The sequence below is a fragment of the Rana temporaria genome, chromosome 1 (assembly GCF_905171775.1).
Source record: "Rana temporaria chromosome 1, aRanTem1.1, whole genome shotgun sequence".
In the NCBI taxonomy this organism is placed as follows: domain Eukaryota; kingdom Metazoa; phylum Chordata; class Amphibia; order Anura; family Ranidae; genus Rana; species Rana temporaria.
Genome location: NC_053489.1, coordinates 311,406,799 through 311,428,224, shown reverse-complemented (window position 1 = coordinate 311,428,224; position 21,426 = coordinate 311,406,799). Strand labels below are relative to the sequence as shown.

General features: G+C 47.1%; 1 protein-coding gene across 14 annotated transcripts in view; it reads left to right on the top strand.

The window, feature by feature from the left end:
• Nucleotides 1-21,426, top strand: part of ELAVL2 (ELAV like RNA binding protein 2) — a 321,877-nt gene that overhangs the window by 218,253 nt on the left and 82,198 nt on the right. For all 14 annotated transcript variants that reach the window (XM_040358837.1, XM_040358789.1, XM_040358764.1 and 11 more), the window contains one exon: nucleotides 10,661-10,814. In XM_040358837.1, coding sequence (XP_040214771.1) covers nucleotides 10,661-10,814 — 154 coding nt within the window. The remainder of the gene's footprint in view (nucleotides 1-10,660; nucleotides 10,815-21,426) is intronic.

The window sequence follows — 21,426 nt, the reverse complement described above, 5'->3', positions numbered from 1 at the left end:
CCCAAAACCCCCCACAAAGCAGCACCACCCATCCCTCCCCACAACGCAGCACCACCCATCCCTCCCCACAACGCAGCACTACCCGCGCCTAGCACCACCCATCCCCCTCCACAACGCAGCACCACCCGCTCCTATCAAAAAATAAAAAAATCGGCCCAAAATATCGGCCGCAAAAATCGGCATTATATATCGGCCATCGGCCGCACAGATTTCTAAATATCGGCATCGGCATCGGCCATAGAAAAACCCATATCGGTCTACCTCTATTTTTAATATATATATATATATTTTACTAGTAATGGCGCGATCGGCGATTTTTAGCAGAACTGTGACATTGTGGCGGACAAATCTGAAACAAAGTAACACTTTTTGATGGACCAGTGACACCAATGCAGTAATCGATGCTAAAAAAAGAAAATGCACTGACTGTAGAACTGACACTGGCAGAGAAGGGGTTAACATCAGGGGCAATCCAAGGGTTAAATGTGTTCCCTACGTATGCTTTCGAACTGTAGGGGGAGTGCTTTGACTAAAGGAAAAATTAGATCCATTTTCCTTTCTGGCAAAACAGTGGTCTGCCTTGTCTACATAAACAGGTCGCTGTTCTGCCTCTCTACCAACAATCAAAGGGTTTCCGGCAGCCGCTGATTGGCTCCAGCTCTGTCCAAACACAGCAGGAGCAGGTCTTCGGCGGCGTGCATCTGAGAGCCAAAGAAAAGAATCACGTACAGGTACACGATTTTGCGCTAAAGGGCTGCTTTGCCACAATAAATGTACATGGGGCGGTCTTCTAAATTCCAGCTCCCTTATATAGCATTAATGTACGCCTTTTGCAAAAATAAAAAAGCTTTCCATTGGGTGTACAAAGTTAAGAATAATAAAGGTTCACCTTTTGGAACATGTGTTACATGTTTCAGCTCCTGCCACCAGTCCCTCAAACCCCCCCCCCCCCCATGACAGCGTGGGGCTGTGGGTGGGGTCAATGTGGGCCCATCAGGTAGAGGCTGTATGTGACCCCATGATTTCTAACCGCAGCCTTGAAGGTAGACGATGCAGGGTGTATGCTAATGAGCTCAGCTGTTCAACGCCTTCCTGTGTCATGACCTAAAGTCTGTCCAGGAAGGAAGGCAGAAGTAATGGATACAGGTTTTTTATTTTATTTTAATTTTCTAACCACCATGTGGACAGTGAGACAAGGATGTGTAGAATAAATGTAAAGCTTTTTAGATTTCTACTAGTACATTGATGCTATATTAGTACATAGGGGAGCTGAAATTTAGAGGGAAAACAAAGTTGATCTTAAAGTAGCCTTTAAGTCTATTGTAAAATGTTATCCTAATTTGCAAGCATTCATATATTGTATTTTGTTTTATTAGCGGTTTCAGGAATAAACTTAAAATAAGCAGAAACCTGAAGGAGGATCATGGCTTTTTCCACCATAGGATGTTAGGACCAGTCAAGGAAGACAGATTTGTCATTCTGCTAAATTACAAAATTAGCCATATGTAATTGATTTCTGCAAGCCACCAGTTTGCTGTATAGAGGAATATGTGTAATACCATGAAGTGGCTTAAATTGGAGTGTAGAACCCCAGATATTTCCCCAATAGACTTACTGTGCTTTAACCACTTGCTTACTGGGCACATAAACCCCCTTCGTTCCCAGGCGAAATCTCAGCGTCCGGCACTGCGTCGCTTTAACTGACAATTGCGCGGTCGTGCGACGTGGCTCCCAAACAAAATTGGCGTCCTTTTTTCCCCACAAATAGAGCTTTCTTTTGGTGGTATTTGATCACCTCTGCGGTTTTTATTTTTTGCGCTATAAACAAAAAAAGAGCAACAATTTAAAAAAAATATATATTTTTTTTACTTGTTGCTATAATAAATATCCCAATTTTTTTTTAAAAAACTATTTTTTTTCTCAGTTAAGGCCGATACGTATTTTTCGACGTATTTTTGTAAAAAAAAAAAAAAAATCACAATAAGCGACTGGTTTGCGCAAAAGTTATAGCGCCTACAAAATGGGGAACAGAATTATGATTTTTTTTATTATTTTTTTTTTTTACTAGTAATGGCGGCGATCTGCGATTTTTATTGGGACTGGGATATTGCGGCGGACGTATCGGACACTTTTGACACAAATTTGGCGCCATTCACATTTATACGGCGATCAGTGATATAAAAATGCACTAATTACTGTATAAATGTGACTGGCAGTGAAGGGGTTAACACTAGGGGGTGAGGAAGGGGTTAACTGTGTAGCCTGGGTGTGTTATAACTGTGTGGGGGGAGGGGGGTGACTGGGGGAGGGGACCGATGCTGTGTCCCTATGTACAAGAGACACAGATCGGTCTCCTCTCCTCTCACAGCACGTGGAGCTCTGTGTTTACACACAGAGCTCCACGTTCCTGCTGTCACCTACCGTGTCACCGACGATCGCGTGTACCCGGCGGACATCGCGGCCGCCAGGTACACGCATCGGGTCCTCGGCGATGCGTCGGGACAGTTTTTACCCGCCGCGCGCCACCCAGTGGCGCGCGCGGGTAATGCACATAAAGGCCGTTTTTAAACGGCCACTTGGCACTTGAGAGCCGCGCTGCGGACGTATTTCGTCTATAGCGCGGATCTCAAGTGGTTAATACAAGTATAAATTATTTTGATTTCTCAAGATGGTCGCATCCTTTGCATATGTGTTCAGTGTTAGAGGTTGAACCACTTCTTGACAGCATCGGTATTTATTTTTTTGTAAAAAAAAAAAAAAAAACAGAAAAGGTATGACTTGTAAGCACTATTTTTGGTCAGTTTTTGTAGACCAGTCATTAACATGGCTTGTTACCATTTTTGTATTTGTATTATATTGCTGCTAACATATCAAGATTGCCTCATTGATGTAGTGTTTGAGTTAGTCTTGTATGGCTAGCTATATATAGTAATTGTTTTAAAGGTCTTCTGAAGAGTTTTAAGTAGTTTAACTAGCTAAACCATTTTAGTGTGTTTTGTGGCATAATCATCCCAAAAAACATTTCTGTAAAAATGTTGCCAGTTCCTTCAGGTCTGTGATTTTGTCAAAAGATCAGATGATTTTGAAATGTGTTTAAATATTGCTAATCTGAAAAGCACTTGAATAAAGATCATGTTCCCCCAAAGACCGAATTGATTTATGAAGCTTGTAATTTGTGAGACAAAGGAATGAGGCCAGTAGTGGTGCTGGGTATGCAGGGTACTGCAGTTTTAAGTGCATTGTTTCTGACATGTTTCTAATGACCGCATCTAACATGGGAATGAAATAAAAAGCTCTTGGTTTCAGTCTGGGACTTTAGATCTTAATGGAAGTGCTGTAATAAACCAGGCTACTAAAATAACCTCCCAATAATATATCTGAAACACAACTATTCCACCACAAATTGCACTGTTGATGGCTCTGAATGAAGTCTGCTGGAACCCCCTCAGTTTTGCTTTCTTGTGTCCTCCACAGCATATTCTGATTTCTCTTGCTGACCATCAGATGTCTGCAATCTTGTGTAGCGAGATGGAAATCGGTGGGAGGAGCCAGTGTGCATTTCAGGGGACACAAAGCAACACACTCAGTGTTGCTACAACTCTACAGTAATGATTCCCTAGTAACTGAGCACTGTTGCCAATAGGTTAGACGGGTATATACTCCTGTTCTCTGAACTTAATATCTTCTTGGGGGTTACAGGTTGTCTTTAAGCCATAATCAGATTTAAAATCTATAAAGCCACCAAAACCTATGAATTCCAGGTGTAAAATGGCAGCAGTTATGTTGTCTATTTGGTGGAGGGGAGGATATGACGTGTAATGGAAATATTTCAAAGCAAGGTCATAAAGTAGAATTTCTGCTTAAACCACCGTCAAAAAATGTCCCCTCCCTGTCTTGTACACCTATGCTGAATAACCTACGTTAAAAGGCTGTACATATTTTCAGTCCGGTCACGTGATCCAGTTCCCATGTATATGCCAGCAGCAGCTGCTAGGGAAAGGATGGAGCCGTGACAACAGCTGGGACATGGGTGATATCACTACTCCCAAGTATTCCCAGCCATTGTCGAGCGTGCTCTATTTCTCTTATCGTCCATGGACGGACACAGCCTTCACAAGTCCTGACATATGGGTTATGTTCCTGTTCATAGGAGAGGACTAGACAGAACATGTTACTTTATTTAAATACATGTTACTTTAACAGAGTTGAACAGCCCCGCCCAGGGGGCGGTCCCTCTGGACAACCCTCCTCCCTGCAGCATGCAGCCTCAGTTTTTTTCTGCCTGGCAGAGGACGACGTTGGCTCCCTTTTGGTCCCAGTGCCCAAAAGAAATTTCAGTGGTGAGGATCTGTCTGGGAGTGTTACCCGCGCACTTCGCTCGAGCGGTAAGTAGGTGGCCCCCTGCCTCTCCTTTCTTGGAGTAGTTGAGGGCGCGGGTACTCCCTGGGGTAGCCTGACCTTCCAGGGGTTCTTCCCTCCCCCTCCTTCCTGGGTGAGGCCCAGGCTTCCGGGCTAGAGGCTTGTTGGACACACGGTCCTTTCCACCCTCAGGGTTGTTACTGGGGGGTATCCTGGGAGGTTAGTGATGGGTCTCGCAATTCGGGCTTTTCGGCCTATGGCAAAAAACCCTGAATGCGCCCGTTCTCGGTCTGTACACGGACCAGCCTGGGAAATTTAGGCCGCGACTAGTGGCCTACCGGCTCGGAGCGGTCCGGTCCCCCCTACCGGCTCGGGGTGGTCCGGTTCTCTCGCGGGGCCGCACACTTTGCGGTCTACTGACAGGGTGCCTGTTCAGGGCTCGGGGCTGCAATTTAGTCCCCGGCCTTTGTGGTACCGGGCCGCGGCCTGCTAGGCCTTGTGGCCGCCTCTTGCCGGAGGGGTGGCTCAGTGGGGTCGGCAACTCCTGTGAGGGGTCCCCGGTCTGTGCCTCCAGAGAGGGGGTCCCCGTTCTGTGCCTCCAGAGAGGGGGTCCCCGGTCTGTGCCTCCAGAGAGGGGGTCCCCGGTCTGTGCCTCCAGAGAGGGGGTCCCCGGTCTGTGCCTCCAGAGAGGGGGTCCCCGGTCTGTGCCTCCAGAGAGGGGGTCCCCGGTCTGTGCCTCCAGAGAGGGGGTCCCCGGTCTGTGCCTCCAGAGAGAGGGGGTCCCCGGTCTGTGCCTCCAGAGAGAGGGGGTCCCCGGTCTGTGCCCCCTGTGGGGGGCTTCGGTCTGGTCCACTATGGGGGGCCCCCCCCCCCCCCCCGGTGAGTTTTTTGTGGGGTAGCTTAGTATATGGTACCCCTGCCCTCACCTACCCCCTCTGTTTTGAACAGTCCGATCTGGCTCTGCCACCACGGACATGGCCCACAAAGGACCAGCTGGGGGACAGAATTAAGGATGTCACGGGAGGTAAGAGCACCCTTCTCCCTCAGTCCACTAAGGGGAAGGAGCCTTGCCGTAAGTCGGGGCCCTCCTATTCTGCTCAGAAGCGGTATTTTCGTCAGCGGCAGATCCTCCCAGACTGACAAAGGTCCAGCTGGGGGACGGATGCGTCCCTGGGTGCGCATGCCGGTTAACAAGCCTGCTACCGCATGAAGTTTTGCCCCCATACGACTCAGGGGTGCGGGGGACTGCTTTGCAGGTTCACAGCTCGGTGGACCTCCCTGCTCTCCGACCAGTGAGTCTGCGAGGTGGTCACTTTGGGGTACAAGATTTTCCTTCCTGTCCGCCAAACAGGTTTTCTCTCAAATCTCCCTCTCCTTCCGGCTCGCCGGTCTGCCATATTGGGGGCAGTGCAAGACTTGGTAAGATGCAGAGTAATTTTACCTCTCCCACTGGACTAGATGTTTCAGGGATTTTATCCTAATCTGTTTGTAGTCCCGAGGAAGGACGGAGTCCGTCCAATCTTGAACCTCAAGGCCCTAAATGCCTTTATAAGGGTACGGAAGTTCCTTAAGGAATCCATTCGTTCAGTGGTAGCTGCGCTCCATTCGGGGAACTTTGTGGCGTCCTTGGACATCAAGGATGCATATTTGCATGTCCCAATTTTGCGCAGGACACCAGAGGTTTCTGCGCTTTGCAATAGAAGGCCACTATACTATCAGTTTGTAGCTCTTCCCTTTGGCCTAGCATCAGCACCAAAAGTTTTTACCAAGGTGCTTGCACCGATTCTAGCTTTGCTGAGACAGCGAGGCATTGCCATCGTGGGCTGCTTTAGACAATCTTCTGGTGGGTGTTAAACATCCAGTAGTCAGTACTGGTACCGACGCAGCATTTGAAATACCTGGGGTTGATTCTGGACTCCGGAGGCGAGAGTCTTCCTTCCCTTGGAAAAATTGCAAACTCTTCAGTCTGCGGTGGCGCGGTTGGCAATCCCGCAAATGGTCTTCTCTCCGTTTTTGCATATGAGTCCTGGGTCTGATGGTAGCCTGCTTCAAGGTAGTACCGTATGCCCAGTTCCACACTTGAGAATTGCAGAAGGAGATCCTGTCCAAATGGAACAAATCTCCATTATCTCTGGATCGCCAGATTCAGGTAAGCCACCTAGTCAGAGCCCCTCTGAAATGGTGGCTGAGATTCCTGGCTCTTCGGTCCGGGAAGTCATTCCTTCCCTTTCAGTGGACGGTGATTTACGACGGACACCAGCCTCACAGGTTGGGGGCGTCTGGGGGGTCCAGTCGGCCCAGGGTCGCTGGACTTTGCAGGAATCCCGTCTGCTGATCAATGTCCTGGAACTTCGGGCAATCAGGCTGTGCCTCTCCTCGTGGTCGAGGACGCTGCTAGGTCGCCCAATTAGGATCCAGTCGGACAACGCCACGGCGGTGGCTTATGTCAACCATCAGGGGGGAACACGGAGCTAGGCTGCAGCGTCAGAGATTGCTCACATCCTACAGTGGGTGGAAAGAAGCGTGCCGGCTCTGTCGGCCGTCTACATTCCGGGTGTAGAAAACTGGCAGGCAGACTACCTGAGTCACCAAATACTGGACCAGGGGGAATGGTCATTGCATCCGGAGGTGTTTCAACTCCTTTGCAGGAGGGTGTATCTCCTGGCCTCTCGCCTCAAGCGCAAAGTGTCAAGGTTCGTGGCTAGGTCCAGAGATCTCTGGGCAGGAGCGTTGGTGGCCCTGTGGGGTCAGTATCAGCTACTTTATGCCTTTCCCCCCACTGAAGTTGCTTCCTCGTCTGCTCCGCAGAGTGGAGGCCAAAGGGATCTCGATGATTCTAATGGCTCCGGATTGGCCTCGGCGTCCTTGGTACGATTGTGCGCCTGGTGGCAGATGCACCCTGGCGGCTGCCAATGCAGGACAACCTTCTGTCTCAGGGTTCTATACTTCATCCTACTTTACAGTCGCTGGGTTTAACGGCATGGCTATTAAAAGCCAGGTACTAAGGGACAGAGGTCTTTCCAACTAGGTCATCTCAACCATGCTGAGGGCACGTAAGTCTTATTCCAGGAAGATCTACCATCGCACCTGGAAGGCCTACATCTCTATGTGCGAAGAGATGGGGTGGTGTCCACGAACGTATTGGGTTTCCAGGGTCTTGCTGTTTTTACAGCAAGGAGTAGATCAGAAACTTGCCTTAAAGGAGTTGTAAAGGAAAATGTTTTTTCACCTTAATGCAATCTATGCATTAAGGTGAAAAAACATCTGATGTTGCTGCCCCCCTCCCCCCCAGCCCCGTTATACTTAACTGACCCCTCGAATGTCCCACGCGGTCCTGATATTCTCTTCGCCGCTCAGCCTGGCCGCTGATTGGCTAGCGCGGATGGATTGAGAGCAGCGCAGCCATTGGCTGGCGCTGCTTTCAATCACATCCAGTGACGAGGGGTGAGGCCGAGTGATACAGCGAGCGGCTATGGCCGCTCGCTGTATCACGGGAGTGCGCCCGCAATTGGTGACCACCATGCGAGCTCTCGCATGACTGTGGTGACTAATTGCGGGGAGGACCGAGACAGCTGTCGAGGGACCCCAGAAGACATGGATCGGGGGCACTCTGTGCAAAACGAACTGCACAGTGGAGGTAAGTATGACATGTTTGTTGTTTAAAAAAAAAAAAATAAATTCCTTTACAAACCCTTTAAGGACCATTAAGCGACAGATTTCAGCCTTGGTTTTGTTCTTTCAGTGGCCTTTGCCGGCCCATTCTCTGGTGGGTACCTTTGTGCAGGGGGTTCGTCATATACTCCCCCCCCCCCCCCCCCTCTCTTAAACCACCTCTTACTCCATGGGATCTGAATCTGGTGCTCTTGGTTCTTCAGGAACCTGTCTTTGAAAACATCCAGAGAGATGACCTAGTTGGAAAGACCTCGGTCCCTTAGTACCTGGCTTTTAATAGCCATGCCGTTAAACCCAGCGACTGTAAAGTAGGATGAAGTATAGAACCCTGAGACAGAAGGTTGTCCTGCATTGGCAGCCGCCAGGGTGCATCTGCCACCAGGCGCACAATCGTACCAAGGACGCCGAGGCCAATCCGGAGCCATTAGAATCATCGGGATCCCTTTGGCCTCCACTCTGACACTATCTCAGAAGGTGGCTTTTTTAGTGGCCATTACACTGTCAGATGTCTTTCTGAATTGGCGGCCTTGTCTTGCAAGTCGCCATACTTGGTCCTCCATAAGGATAAGGCGGTTTGCGCCCACAACCTTCCTTTCTTCCGAAGGTGGTTTTGGCCTTTTACCTTAACAAGGACATTGTACTTCCATCCTTGTGTTCTCGGCCGATGCATCCTAGGGAGGTTGCGCTACATACTCTAGACGTGCCTTGCGGGTGTACCTGTCTGCTACGGCTCCGTTTCGGAGGTCTGACTCAATTTTTGTGTCGGTGTCTGGTCCACAAAAGGGCCTGGCGGTCTCGCCGGCCACCATTTCTCGGTGGATAAGGCAGACCGTCATACAGGCCTATGCTCTTAAGGGGCGGACACCCCCCTTTCCGGTCACGGCACATTCAACCAGGGCAATTGGTGCTTCCTGGGCTTTCCGACATCAAGCGTCTGTCTCACAAGTGTGCAATGCGGCTACTTGGTCGTCCGTTCGCACCTTTCCCAAATTTTACATGTTTGTGAGTGCATCTTCAGATGCTTCCTTCGGCCGCAAGGTTTTGAAGGCGGCTGTTTAAAGTTGAGGAGCTCTGCTTGTTTGGGGTAACGTTAATTGTTTTTACTGATACTGTTCCCACCCCTCGTTTTTTGACACTGCTTGGGGACATCCCATATGTCAAGACTTGTGAAAGCGGTGTCCGTCCATGGATAAGAGAAAATAGGATTTTTTGTACTCACCGTAAAATCCTTTTCTCTGTCGTCCATGGACAGACGCAGCACCCACCGCTCCTTTTTTAGGTTTGTACTGCTTGTTACGATCTGAGGCTGCATGCTGCAGGGAGGAGGGTTATGTCCAGAGGGGACCGCCCCCTGGGTGGGGCTGTTCATCTCTGTTAAAGTAACATGTATTTAAATATCTAACATGTTCTGCCTAGTCCTCTACTATGAGTAGGAACATAACCCATATGTCAAAACTTGTGAAGGCTGTGTCCATCCATGGACGCAGGAGAAAAGGATTTTACGGTGAGTACAAAAAATCAATTTTGTTTTGCATACGCTGCTAGCCAATACAGGGGATCATGTGACCGGCGCAGACTGAGAATACTTTAAAGCGAAAATGCCCACACAAAAATGGAACCTCTGCTTTTCGGAACCCTCACTCCTTCCGGTGTCACATTTGGCACCTTTCAGGGGGGAGGGGGGTGTAGATACCCGCATACAGGTATTTGCAACCACTTCCGGGCATAGACTCCCATGGGGTCATGCCGCTTCCTGTCTTCTGGGAGACACACAGGTCCCAGAAGACAGCGGGGACCAGTTAGGAAGCGCAGAGCGACTCGCGCAAGCGCAGTAGGGAACCGGAAAGTAAAGCCTCAAAGCTTCACTTCCTGATTCCCTCACTGAGGATGGCGGCGGAGGCACCCAATAGCCGAGTAATTGCTCAGCTTTGGCTTGCAACATCGTGAGCACCCTGGACAGGTAAAGGGGGCCATACACGGCTCGAATTCCGAAAGAATTTTCTTACGAAAATCGTATCAAAGAATTTTCGTACGAATTTTGCACCGTTAGTGGGCTGTAGGAACAGCCCATTTTCGTGCGACAAACAAATGTGAGAAATCCGACATGTTGGAAATTTTTTGAATAACGAACGATTTTCTGATCAATGATGGGAGAATCGTGCGAGAAATGTAAAAATGCGCATGTGCAAGAAACGAATATTCCCGGAGAGAAACGAATATTCCCGGAGAGAAACAAATATTCCCGGCAACATGAAAGTTTGGTGGGCCGAATTTCGAAAATCAATGGTGGCATCATCGGATCACAAAAAAACGAACTTTCTAATTTTGAAAAGAAAATTTGTTCGAAATTCGTCCGTGTATGGCCTGCTTTAGTGTCCATTTATTAAGTCAGCAGCTGCAGTATTTGTAGCTGCTGGCTTTTAATATTTTTTTTGCTTAGGAGGACCTCCACTTTAAGTTTTTGCAATTTTTTTTTTCCAGGTTAGTTAGCATGGGTTTTAGAAAAAAAATAGGCAGGAATTCTTCTTTAATTTGACCTGGCTAGGCCTAAAATATTTAAATTGTGGGCACATTCTGGATTGTATCTCAAATTAATCTTAGACTTTCTTTGTATGTATTTAAATTTTAGGTGTCCTATGCTCGCCCAAGTTCAGCTTCTATTCGGGATGCAAACCTGTATGTCAGTGGACTTCCAAAAACAATGACCCAAAAAGAATTGGAACAGATGTTTTCCCAATATGGCCGCATTATTACATCCCGCATTTTAGTTGACCAAGTAACTGGTAAGTGTTCTGTAGGTCTTATTTTTTTTTCATACTTTAGCTTACAATTTTATCTTTAGAGTTGTGAAATAGTCTCCTGTCAAATACAACAATCTTGCCTCCAGAGCATATCAAGGTGGTGATATGTGGGCCAGAAAATGCAATTTTCTGTTGGAATTGTTCATGAATATGCATGTACAAAAATAGATTGTTGAATATAGTCAGCTACTCTGAGTCATTTCCACCCTGAAGGTGCAGGTTCGGAAGCTGTTTCATGGTTTGTAATAAATTTACAGCTGCTATAATCTTAATTTCCAAGCTGATGCTTAGAAATGGTCCCACTGCTCCTTCTAAAATGCTAATAAACATATTTTCTTTTTTCAAAAGTGAAATTTTATGCAAAAATGCACAGCGGACTCTTTAAGGCAAAGATTAGACACAAAACCCAAGCTGGTAATTGATAGGTTAGAGGCTACTTGATTAAACATTGGGTGTGTTAAGAATCGTGTAGGTCTTAAAGCTCTAATAAATTGGCATATATTTACAGTGCAAAGTCTTTGGTGTAAAGGGAGATGCTTTTAAAAGGCCATCAATGGTTTTTGAGGGGTAAATTTGCTAGTGAAATTAACAGAAAAAAATAAAAACATATTGGTGTGACCAGACTTTTAAAGCATGAGTTTTCCTAGGATTTTTTTCTTGGTTCCTGAAGGTGCTGTCATGAGGGGTTTTTCAGAGCCTCTAACTGACCTTTGCTGTCTTTCCAAGACTGGTTCAATGCTGATAAAATCAGGGTTTTGTAAGGGCCTTTTCTTGCAGAATTTCTTGCTGATCGTTCTTTGATTTTGGAAGGTGTGTGTGTGTGTGTGTGTCATGGTCATACTGCAGAATGAGGTTGGGTAGTAATACAGACACTTAGGCCCCATGCACACGAGACGCAGATGCAAACTCATCTAAACACACGTTTTTAAACACAAAAAACGGTGCTTAAAACGCCCGTTTTTGCCGCAAATTTCGCAGCGTTTTACCGCGTTTGCGTTTATAAGCGTTTGGTTAAGAAACATCATAAGACCCTCCCTAAGCTCAAAAAACAGTATTTAACCATTTCAGCCATTTTGTGAGACCAGAGTGAGTAGCGTAGTGTGGATTGTCCACTTGCCACATCACCTGACCACGACACCTGCCACAAGTTGTGGATTGTCCACTTGCCACGTCACCTGCCACAAGTGGATTATCCACTTGCCACGTCACCTGGCCACGTCACCTGCCACAAGTTGTGGATTGTCCACTGGCCACGTCACCTGCCACGTCAACTGGCCACATCACCTGCCACAAGTGGATTATCCACTTGCCAAATCACCTGGCCATGTCACCTGCCACAAGTTGTGGATTGTCCACTGGTCACGTCACCTGCCACAAGTTGTGGATTGTGCACTTGCCACGTCACCTGACCACGACACCTGCCACAAGTTGTGAATTGTCCACTTGCCACGTCATCTGCCACGCCACCTGCCACAAGTTGTGGATTGTCCACTTGCTACGTCACCTGCCATGTCACCTTGCCACGTCCGCTGCCTCAAGTTGTAAGTTGTCCACTTGCCACGTCACCTGGCCACGACACCTGCCACAAGTTGTGGATTGTCCACTGGCCACGTCACCTGCCATGTCACCTGGCCACGTCACCTGCCACAAGTTGTGGATTGTCCACTGGCCACGTCAACTGGCCACGTCACCTGCCACAAGTTCTGGATTGTCCACTTGCCACGTCACCTGACCACGACACCTGCCACAAGTTCTGGATTGTCCACTTGCCACGTCCCCTGCCTCAAGTTGTGAATTGTCCACTTGGCCACGCCACCTGCCACAAGTTGTGGATTGTCCACTGGCCAGGTCACCTGGCCATGTCACCTGCCACGTCAACTGGCCACGTCACCTGCCACAAGTTGTGAATTGTCCACTTGCCACATCACCTGACCACGACACCTGCCACAAGTTGTGGGTTGTCCACTTGCCACGTCACCTGCCACAAGTGGATTATCCACTTGCCAAATCACCTGGCCATGTCACCTGCCACAAGTTGTGGATTGTCCACTGGCCACGTCACCTGGTCACGTCACCTGCCACAAGTTGTGGATTGTCCACTGGCCACGTCACCTGCCACAAGTTGTGGATTGTCCACTTGCCATGTCACCTGGCCACGTCACCTGCCACAAGTTGTGGATTGTCCACTTGCCACGTCACCTGCCACAAGTGGATTATCCACTTGCCAAATCACCTGGCCACGTCACCTGCCACAAGTTGTGGATTGTCCACTGGCCACGTCACCTGCCATGTCACCTGGCCACGTCACCTGCCACAAGTTGTGGATTGTCCACTTGCCACGTCACCTGCCACAAGTTGTGGATTGTCCACTGGCCACGTCACCTGCCACAAGTTGTGAATTGTCCACTTGCCACGTTACCTGGCCACGTCACCTGCCACAAGTTGTGGATTATCCACTTGCCAAATCACCTGGCCGTGTCACCTGCCACAAGTTGTGGATTGTCCACTTGCCACGTCACCTGCCACAAGTTGTGGATTGTCCACTTGCCACGTCACCTGCCACAAGTTGTGGATTGTCCACTTGCCATGTCACCTGGCCACGTCACCTGCCACGCCAACTTTCCACGTCACATGCCACAAGTTGTGGATTGTCCACTTGCCACATCACCTGACCACGACACCTGCCCCAGTTGTGGATTGTTCACTTGCCACATCACCTGGCACGTCACTTGCCACAAGTTGTGGATTGTCCAATGGCCACATCACCTGGCCACATCACCTGCCACGTCTCCTACCACAAGTTGTGGATTGTCCACTTGCCACGTCACCTGGCCACGTCACCTGCCACAAGTTGTGGATTGTCCGCAATGCAAGCAATTAGATTTTTTTATGGTTTTTCATCATTTGCCATCATTTTTGAGATTTCTAATGTAAAAAAAATAGTTCCCCTTTAAAAACGCCTATAAACAAAATCGTGGCAAAACGGCGGTACCGCGATTTGCGTCTGAAACGCGAAAACTTTTGCGTCTGAACCCATTTTTTTGCTTATGAAAAAACGAGCATAAACGCAACTGCCGAAAAACACAGAAAAACGTGACTGTGTGCATGGACACATAGGATAACATTGAATGTGTTCAGGGGCAGTTGAAAAAGCTGTCCAAATGCCTCTGAACACGTGTTTACCAGCGTCTCGTGTGCATGGGGCCTTACCTGTATTTTATGATTAACAGCAAGGATGCCATCACTGTGCTACTCTGAGCTATAAATGGGTGTACTTTTGGTCCCACCAGACATTTCAGGTGGTAACGCATTCTGGTTTCAAAGGGCAGGACTGGTGTGTTGGTTCTCAACCTAGCCCATTTAGAATTGTACAGAAAATCTTGCTTGGTTGAAAACTTACCAGACCTCTCTCTATTAGGCTTCATTTCCACTGGCGTTTTTACAGCCACTGTTAGCCTTTTTTACAGCTTAAAAACGCCTGTCCATGTTTATTTTGTAAAAAAAAACATAATAATTTTGTGAGCTGCAGCTTTAAAAATGCCGCGGTAGCGTTTTTGAGCGTTTTTTTAACGTCTGGCGTTTTTACAGCTCTACTCTGGAGCTTCAGAACGCCCTGGTCCTGCGTTTTTTTTACAGCTCAAAAACGCCTATGCCATTTGCAGCTCAAAAACGCCTATGTGGGCATGATGCCATAAAATAACATGGACAGGCGTTTTTAAGCTGTAAAAAACGCTCAGAAAAGTGGCTGTAAAAACGTCAGTGGAAATGAAGCCTTAGGGTTATGTTTTTATTCCCTCTTCACAACTGCTTCTGTTAATCACTTGGGTTCAATCTACACATTGGGGGTTATTTACTAAAGGCAAATCCACTTTGCACTACAACTGCACAGTGTACTTGAAATTGCACTGAAAGTGCAGTCGCTGTAGATCCGAGGGGTCATGCAAGGAAAATAACAAACAGCATTTTAGCTTACACATGATTAGATAATAAAATCAGCAGATCTAATCCTCAGATTTACAGTAACTGCACTTTCAGTGCAATTTCAAGTGGATTTCCCTTTCGTAAATAACCCCCATTGTCATGTTTTTATGTATTAAGATCTCATTCAAATGTCTGTTGTAGAGACAGTCCATTTGTTTTAATTTGCAAACAGCAGACCAAAAATGAAGCATACACATTTTTTCTGATGCTGCACACATTACTGGTGATTTGGGTTCCATTTAAATAAATGGCACTTCAATGCACAAACACTTTCGTGGGGTGTTGTGGTAATGCGCAAAAACACGTGTGGCTGTGTCCTAAGACTTTTGCGTAGTTCTTCATTGTCTGGTGTCTCCTTATCCCCATCTTCTCTTCTGATATCAGGAGGCTGGCTATTTTTTTTTTCCAATTCTTTAAGCCAAGCCTATTGATACGTGGCAGCATGTGCTTAGTGTGGCAGAGATTGGCCAGAAACCTCCTGGGATACATGTCTGTATCCCAGGAGGCTTCTGGCAGAGGGAATACATCATTACTGTTCTAAGTGAATTTATAGTGATTTTTCACCATGGGTTAGTTGTGGCATGGGTTTCTCTCTCCCACTCTCTATCCTTCAATCATATCTTTTTGTTCTGCCAGCACAGGACACCTCTTGTGTTCCACTATTCTCGTTGATTAGTCTGTTATACCTAAAGCCTATGATTTTGAAGGGCCGGATTTCACCTTTCTTTTGAAGGCTCATTCATTTAATTGTTGGTGCCTCTTGCATTTTCAGCACCAGGAATCATTTGGATTGACAGCAAGGATGGAAAGGGTCATAATGGAGGCTTTTAATTATCCAGACATAGACTGGGCTGAAGGAACCGCACATTCGTCTAAGGCTCGCCAGTTCCTAAAAGTCTTGCAGGACAATTTCATGGGTCAGATGGTAGACGCGCGTCACTAGACCTACTATTACCAACAATACAGACCTGATAACGGATGTGGAAATAAGGAGCAATTTAGGAAACGACGATCACAGGTCAATTAGCTTCAGTATAAATCACACAAATGGGAAACCTAAGGGGAATACAAAGAAATTGGATTTCAAAAGAGCAGGTTTCCCCAAGCTATGAACCTTGCTAGAGGATATAATTTGAGATAAAATCTTAGGCACAAATAACACGGAGGAGAGATGGGTTTGCTTTAACCACTTAAGCCCTGGACCAATATGCTGCCTAAAGATCCAAGGGGTTTTTACAATTCGGGACTGCGTCGCTTTAACAGACAATTGCGCGGTCGTGCGACCTGGCTCCCAAACAAAATTGGCGTTTTTTTTCCCCCACAAATAGAGCTTCCTCTTGGTGGTATTTGATCACCTCTGCGGTTTTTATTTTTTGCGCTATAAACAAAAATAGAGCGTCAATTTTGAAAAAAATCGATATTTTTTGCTATAATAAATATCCCCCAAAAACATATATAATTTTTTTTTTCCTCAGTTTAGGCCGATACGTATTCTTCTACCTATTTTTGGTAAAAAAAATCGCAATAATCGTTTATCGGTTGGTTTGCGCAAAAGTTATAGCGTTTACAAAATAGGGGATAGTTTTATTGAATTTTAATTTTTTTTACTACTAATGGCGGCGATCAGCGATTTTTTTCGTCACTGGGACATTATGGCGGACACTTCGGACAATTTTGACACATTTTTGGGACCATTGTCATTTTCACAGCAAAAAATGCATTTAAATTGCATTCTTTATTGTGAAAATGACAGTTGCAGTTTGGGAGTTAAACACAGGGGGTGCTGTAACATTTAGGGTTCACTTTGTGTGTGTTTGCAACTGTAGGGGGGTGTGGCTGTAGGACTGACATCGATCGAGTCTCCCTAATAAAAGGGATCACTCGATCGATGCGCCGCCATAGTGAAGCACGGGGAAGCCGTGTTTACATACGGCTCTCCCCGTTCTTCAGCTCCGGGGAGCGATCGCGACGGGGCGGCTATAAACGAATAGCTGCGCTGTTGTCCCGGATCGCTCCCCGAGGCTTACCGACCGCCGCATGTAACGGGGGGGTCCCGATCGGACCCCCGACCCACGTCAAGCAGAGGACGTACAGGTACGTGCATGTGCCTGTCCGTGCCATTCTGCTGACGTATATTTACATGAGACGGTCCTTAAGTGGTTAAGAGCATATTTAATAAGGGCATTAGCCAGTGCATCCCATTGGGAAATATGTTTTAAAAGGCAAACAAAAGTCTTGGATGGCTTAAATCCACAGTCCTGAGGGGACTGTGTAATCTGGCCTGTGTTTTTTCTTTTTTGTATAGGGCTTTCCTGTGAGGGGTTTTTCACTGTTAAAAAGCCCTATGAGGCTTTTCCTGTTTTAACACCGCATTTTGCCGCTATTTGCCTGGCGCCATTTTTTGGGAGGTTTTTTAATTACATTGAAAACTCCCATTGGCGACTATTTTGTCGTAGCCGCGCAATGGCGCTGCTTACATTGCGGTCGGCCATTTTCCTGTGGCCGCGTTCTGAACGCTCGGCGGCCATCTTGTAGTAGCCCTGACCCCTAGTGCTGTATCCTACAGCGCACACTGGTCCCTGCAGATGCCGCACAGTTACCTCACGGTTCTTTTCCTCTCACACACTGAAAGCGGACGGCAGCGCTGGGAAGTCTCCTCCTGAGGTAAGTCCCCTGGGTATCCCTGGTCAGCGCAGCAAGTGGGTGAGATGCCCTGAATAGGGCTCTAGGAGCTTCTGTTTATTTGTAAGGACAGGTGTGCATACACCTACATATTATACATACACACTATGTAAATATTATTTGGAGTCAGTATCTGGGTCCTTCCCCAACATGCTGGTGGTGGCAGCAGGTGTTGGCACCTGGGATTCCCACAGAGATTTTATTGTTGGTCCTGGACACGTTTGTGCCAGGGTGGGGGTGGACTGCGGACGGCCGGTAAAAGAGTGCCCCCTTCCCCCGTTATCCCCTGGGGAATGCTCTGTTATGGAGCCGTGGACCAGGTACCTGGGTAGTTAAAGGAAAAAATAACAGGATAAGGCATTTGAGTGTGCCTCTCACTGCTGCAAGGGACTCTCTTAAGCTGCATAGTGTAGCTGGGTTTCCGCCAAGGGCTCAGTCTTTTTTGGATCACACAAATCAGACAGCTCTGTAGGTTTTTTCCTTCTGTGCCCTTCTTTGATAATTTCTAAGATGCGGAATGAGAAAAGCCGCTGAGGGCTTTTGTAGTCCCTCACCGCCGGGCGGTTCCGTGCCTCTTTGAGTAGAGCCTTTTCAAAAGGTGGGCTTCTTCTCCGGTGGTGGACCCTCCGGGTGTCATGTATAGGTGACCACTCTCCCTATTGCGGGAACCCCCGCTTGTATGGATCTGACTGATAGAAGATCCGAAGTACTGACCCGTTCATGTTTACCATGCTGGGGTCTGACTTGCGGCCTATTGTGGCCACTACTCTGGGGTCTCAGTCACTCACGGAATGAGCATTTTTCACCAGACAGTGGAGGAGCACCGACTCTCTCCCGAAGTTATTAGGGTAGCGGACCAGCTGGTCCAGGGCCTCATATAGGTCTGTGATGCTTCATTGAATGCTGCGCCCTTGTTATCCAGGGCTTCTGTTTCAGAATGGTTTTATGCACACGGTGGTGTAATTGTTAACTCCATTACTTGGCAGCAAGAGAGTCATTGGTTCGAATCTGGACGCTGACGCCAATCTGCCTGGAGCTTGCATTGTCGCTCCCTGTGTCTGCGTGGGTTTCCTCCGGGTACTCCGGTTTCCTCCAAAGGCATGTGTGCATACTCCTACATATTATACATACACACTGTGGCCCGGATTCACAAAGCACTTACGCTGACGTATCTCTATATGCGCCGCGTAAGTGTAAATATGCGCTGTCGTATCTGTGCGCCGTGCCCACAGAACTAGATACGCCTGAAAATAGGCTTTATCCGACCAACGTAACTTTCCTACGCCGGCGTATCTTGGGCGCATATTTACGCTGGCCACAAGTGGTGCTTCCATTGATTTCCTATTCACGTATGTATATAATTTTTAGAGCCAATTGTCTCCTTGAGGAGAGCGAACAGAGGTCGAAACGTGTCAGGGCTCGCACACCCCATAGCCTATGCTATGCAACGATGTGCACAATTTTGTTCTTTTATTGCATTAAATTGTATTTGTACTGTACATATACTGTATCATTGGACCAGATTAATTCTACTGTATTTTATTCATGCTACCGGATTATTCTTCCAATAAATAATTCTTTTTATTCAAATTTCTGATCTTGTTACATTGCTGTCCAAAGCCACTGGGGAAACTTTCCATTTTGTTTCCCAAGTCTTTGGCCTTAACACAGGCAGAGAACTAGTAGATTACTTAAAGAGCTCTACAAAACTGCTGCTTGGTCCAGTTTTCATCTCCAGTTTATTGGTTGAACTCTATGGACTTGTCTTTTTTCAACCTTTACTATGAATTCTCTAGGCTTGTCAGGATGAAGCCTTGAGCAATAGGTTCTGCAAGCAGTAGCCCCCCCCCCCCCCCCCCCAAGACCCCTTTCACACTGGGGCGCTTTGCAGGCGCTATAATGCAAAAAAAATAGTGCCTGCAAAGCGCCCCGAAACAGCCGCTGCTGTCTCCAGTGTGAAAGCCCCGAGGATCAGGATTATGGCTGCAGTCTGAAAGAACTGAAGACCTATTTTTTTTAATTCTACCTACAGGTAAGCCTATAAGGCTTGCCTGTAAGTACTGTGAATAGATTCTAAACTTGCACAGACTAGAAAATATTCAGAGTCCTACCAGCCGATCACTTAATTGGGGGATGCACTCCGAAGGTCCGGCTTGCTGTGCTTGACCTTCAAATGCTGTGTCGTAAACGGCGACTCCACGCGTGATGTCATCGCGGCTCTGGCCACTCTGATCGCTGGAGCCCGCATACCCGGAAGAAACTCCAGGAAAGATGTCAGCTGGCTCAGCAGTGTGAGAGTGGCCCTGGAGGGCTTTGTTCTAAGGTAAGATTTCATAATGAGCTAGCGTGCGATGCATACTAGCTCATTATGCCTTTGTCTTACAGGTTTTTTTTTTTCTCCTCAAGGTTTACAACCTTTTTTAACCACTTCCTTACTGGGCACTTAAAGCCCCTTCCTGCCCAGAGGACTTTTTGCGATTCGGCACTGCGTCGCTTTGACTGACAATTGCGCGGTCGTGCGACGTGGCTCCCAAACAAAATTGGCGTCCTTTTTTTCCCCACAAATAGAGCTTTCTTTTGCTGGTATTTGATCACCTCTGCGTTTTTTTTATTTTTTGCGCTATAAACAAAAATAGAGCGACAATTTTGAATAAACAAAATATTTTTTACTTGTTGCTATAATAAATAGCTACATTTTTTTTCCCCTCAGTCTAGGCCGATACGTATTCTACATATTTTTTGTAAAAAAAAAAAAATCGCAATAAGCGACTGGTTTGCACAAAAGTTATAGCGCCTACAAAATAAGGGACAGAATTATTATTATTTTTTTTACTAGTAATGGCGGCGATCTGCGATTTTTATTGCGACATTATGGCGGACACTTTTGACACATTTTTGGCACCATTCACATTTATACTGCAATCAGTGCTATAAATATGCACTAATTACTGTATAAATGTGACTGGCAGGGAAGGGGTTTAACACTAGGGGGTGGGGAAGGGGTTAAATGTGAACCCTATATAGTGTTCTAACTGTGGGGGAAGGGGGGTGACTGGGGGAGGTGACCGATCTGTGTCCCTATGTACAAGAAACACAGATCGGTCTCCTCTCTCCCTGACAGGACGCTGTCATTGTGAGAGCCGGCAATGAGAAATTATCTCATATGTTTACATATGAGATCATCTCTCATTGGCCGCACAGATCGCCTACCAAACGGCCACTCCGATTGGCCGTTCACGGCGATCTGTGATTGGCTGTGTCCAAGGGACACGGCCAGCACAGAAGTTCCCCGCTGCGCGCTCGGGAGCGAGGAAAGGGGCGGCCGTAAAAAGACGGCGTCCCAGAGAAGTAGAACCACCATGCGCCCGTATATAGTCGTACGGCCACCGGGAAGTGGTTAATCGTAGTATTGCTTTTACAGCAGTCGATAGGCTTTCATTTTAAAGTGATCCTGATTACAAGCAGCGTTTCCCAGGCTATCTCTTCCAACTGAGGATCCCATTAACAGGGCAACTTGTCGCATGCACTAGGAAGAATGGGCAGACCTTCAGTACCACCTCTTTCCCTATGATGACAGAAAAAGGAAGAGATCAGAATTTCACTATGAATTTTTTGTTTACAAGACAATGCTGTCAGCTGGAGGACAGGTTTCAGATTGTAATCAAACCTGTTCGTGATAACAAAACGTGCATCTATCCAATCCTTGACTTAAAATTCTCAAACAAGTTTCTTTGTACTCCCAAGCATTGTATGGAATCCACACAGTCAGTTATTGCCTCTCAGACATTGGGAATTAGCGTTGGCCATAAAGGAAGTCCTAGGGCTCTTGATTGCCTTATTTAAATCTGGTCACTTTGCTAAATTCTGCTTAAAGGGCTTTCCAACACAACATTCTGTTGGCCTGGAACAAACACGCTCCATTTCTGGACTT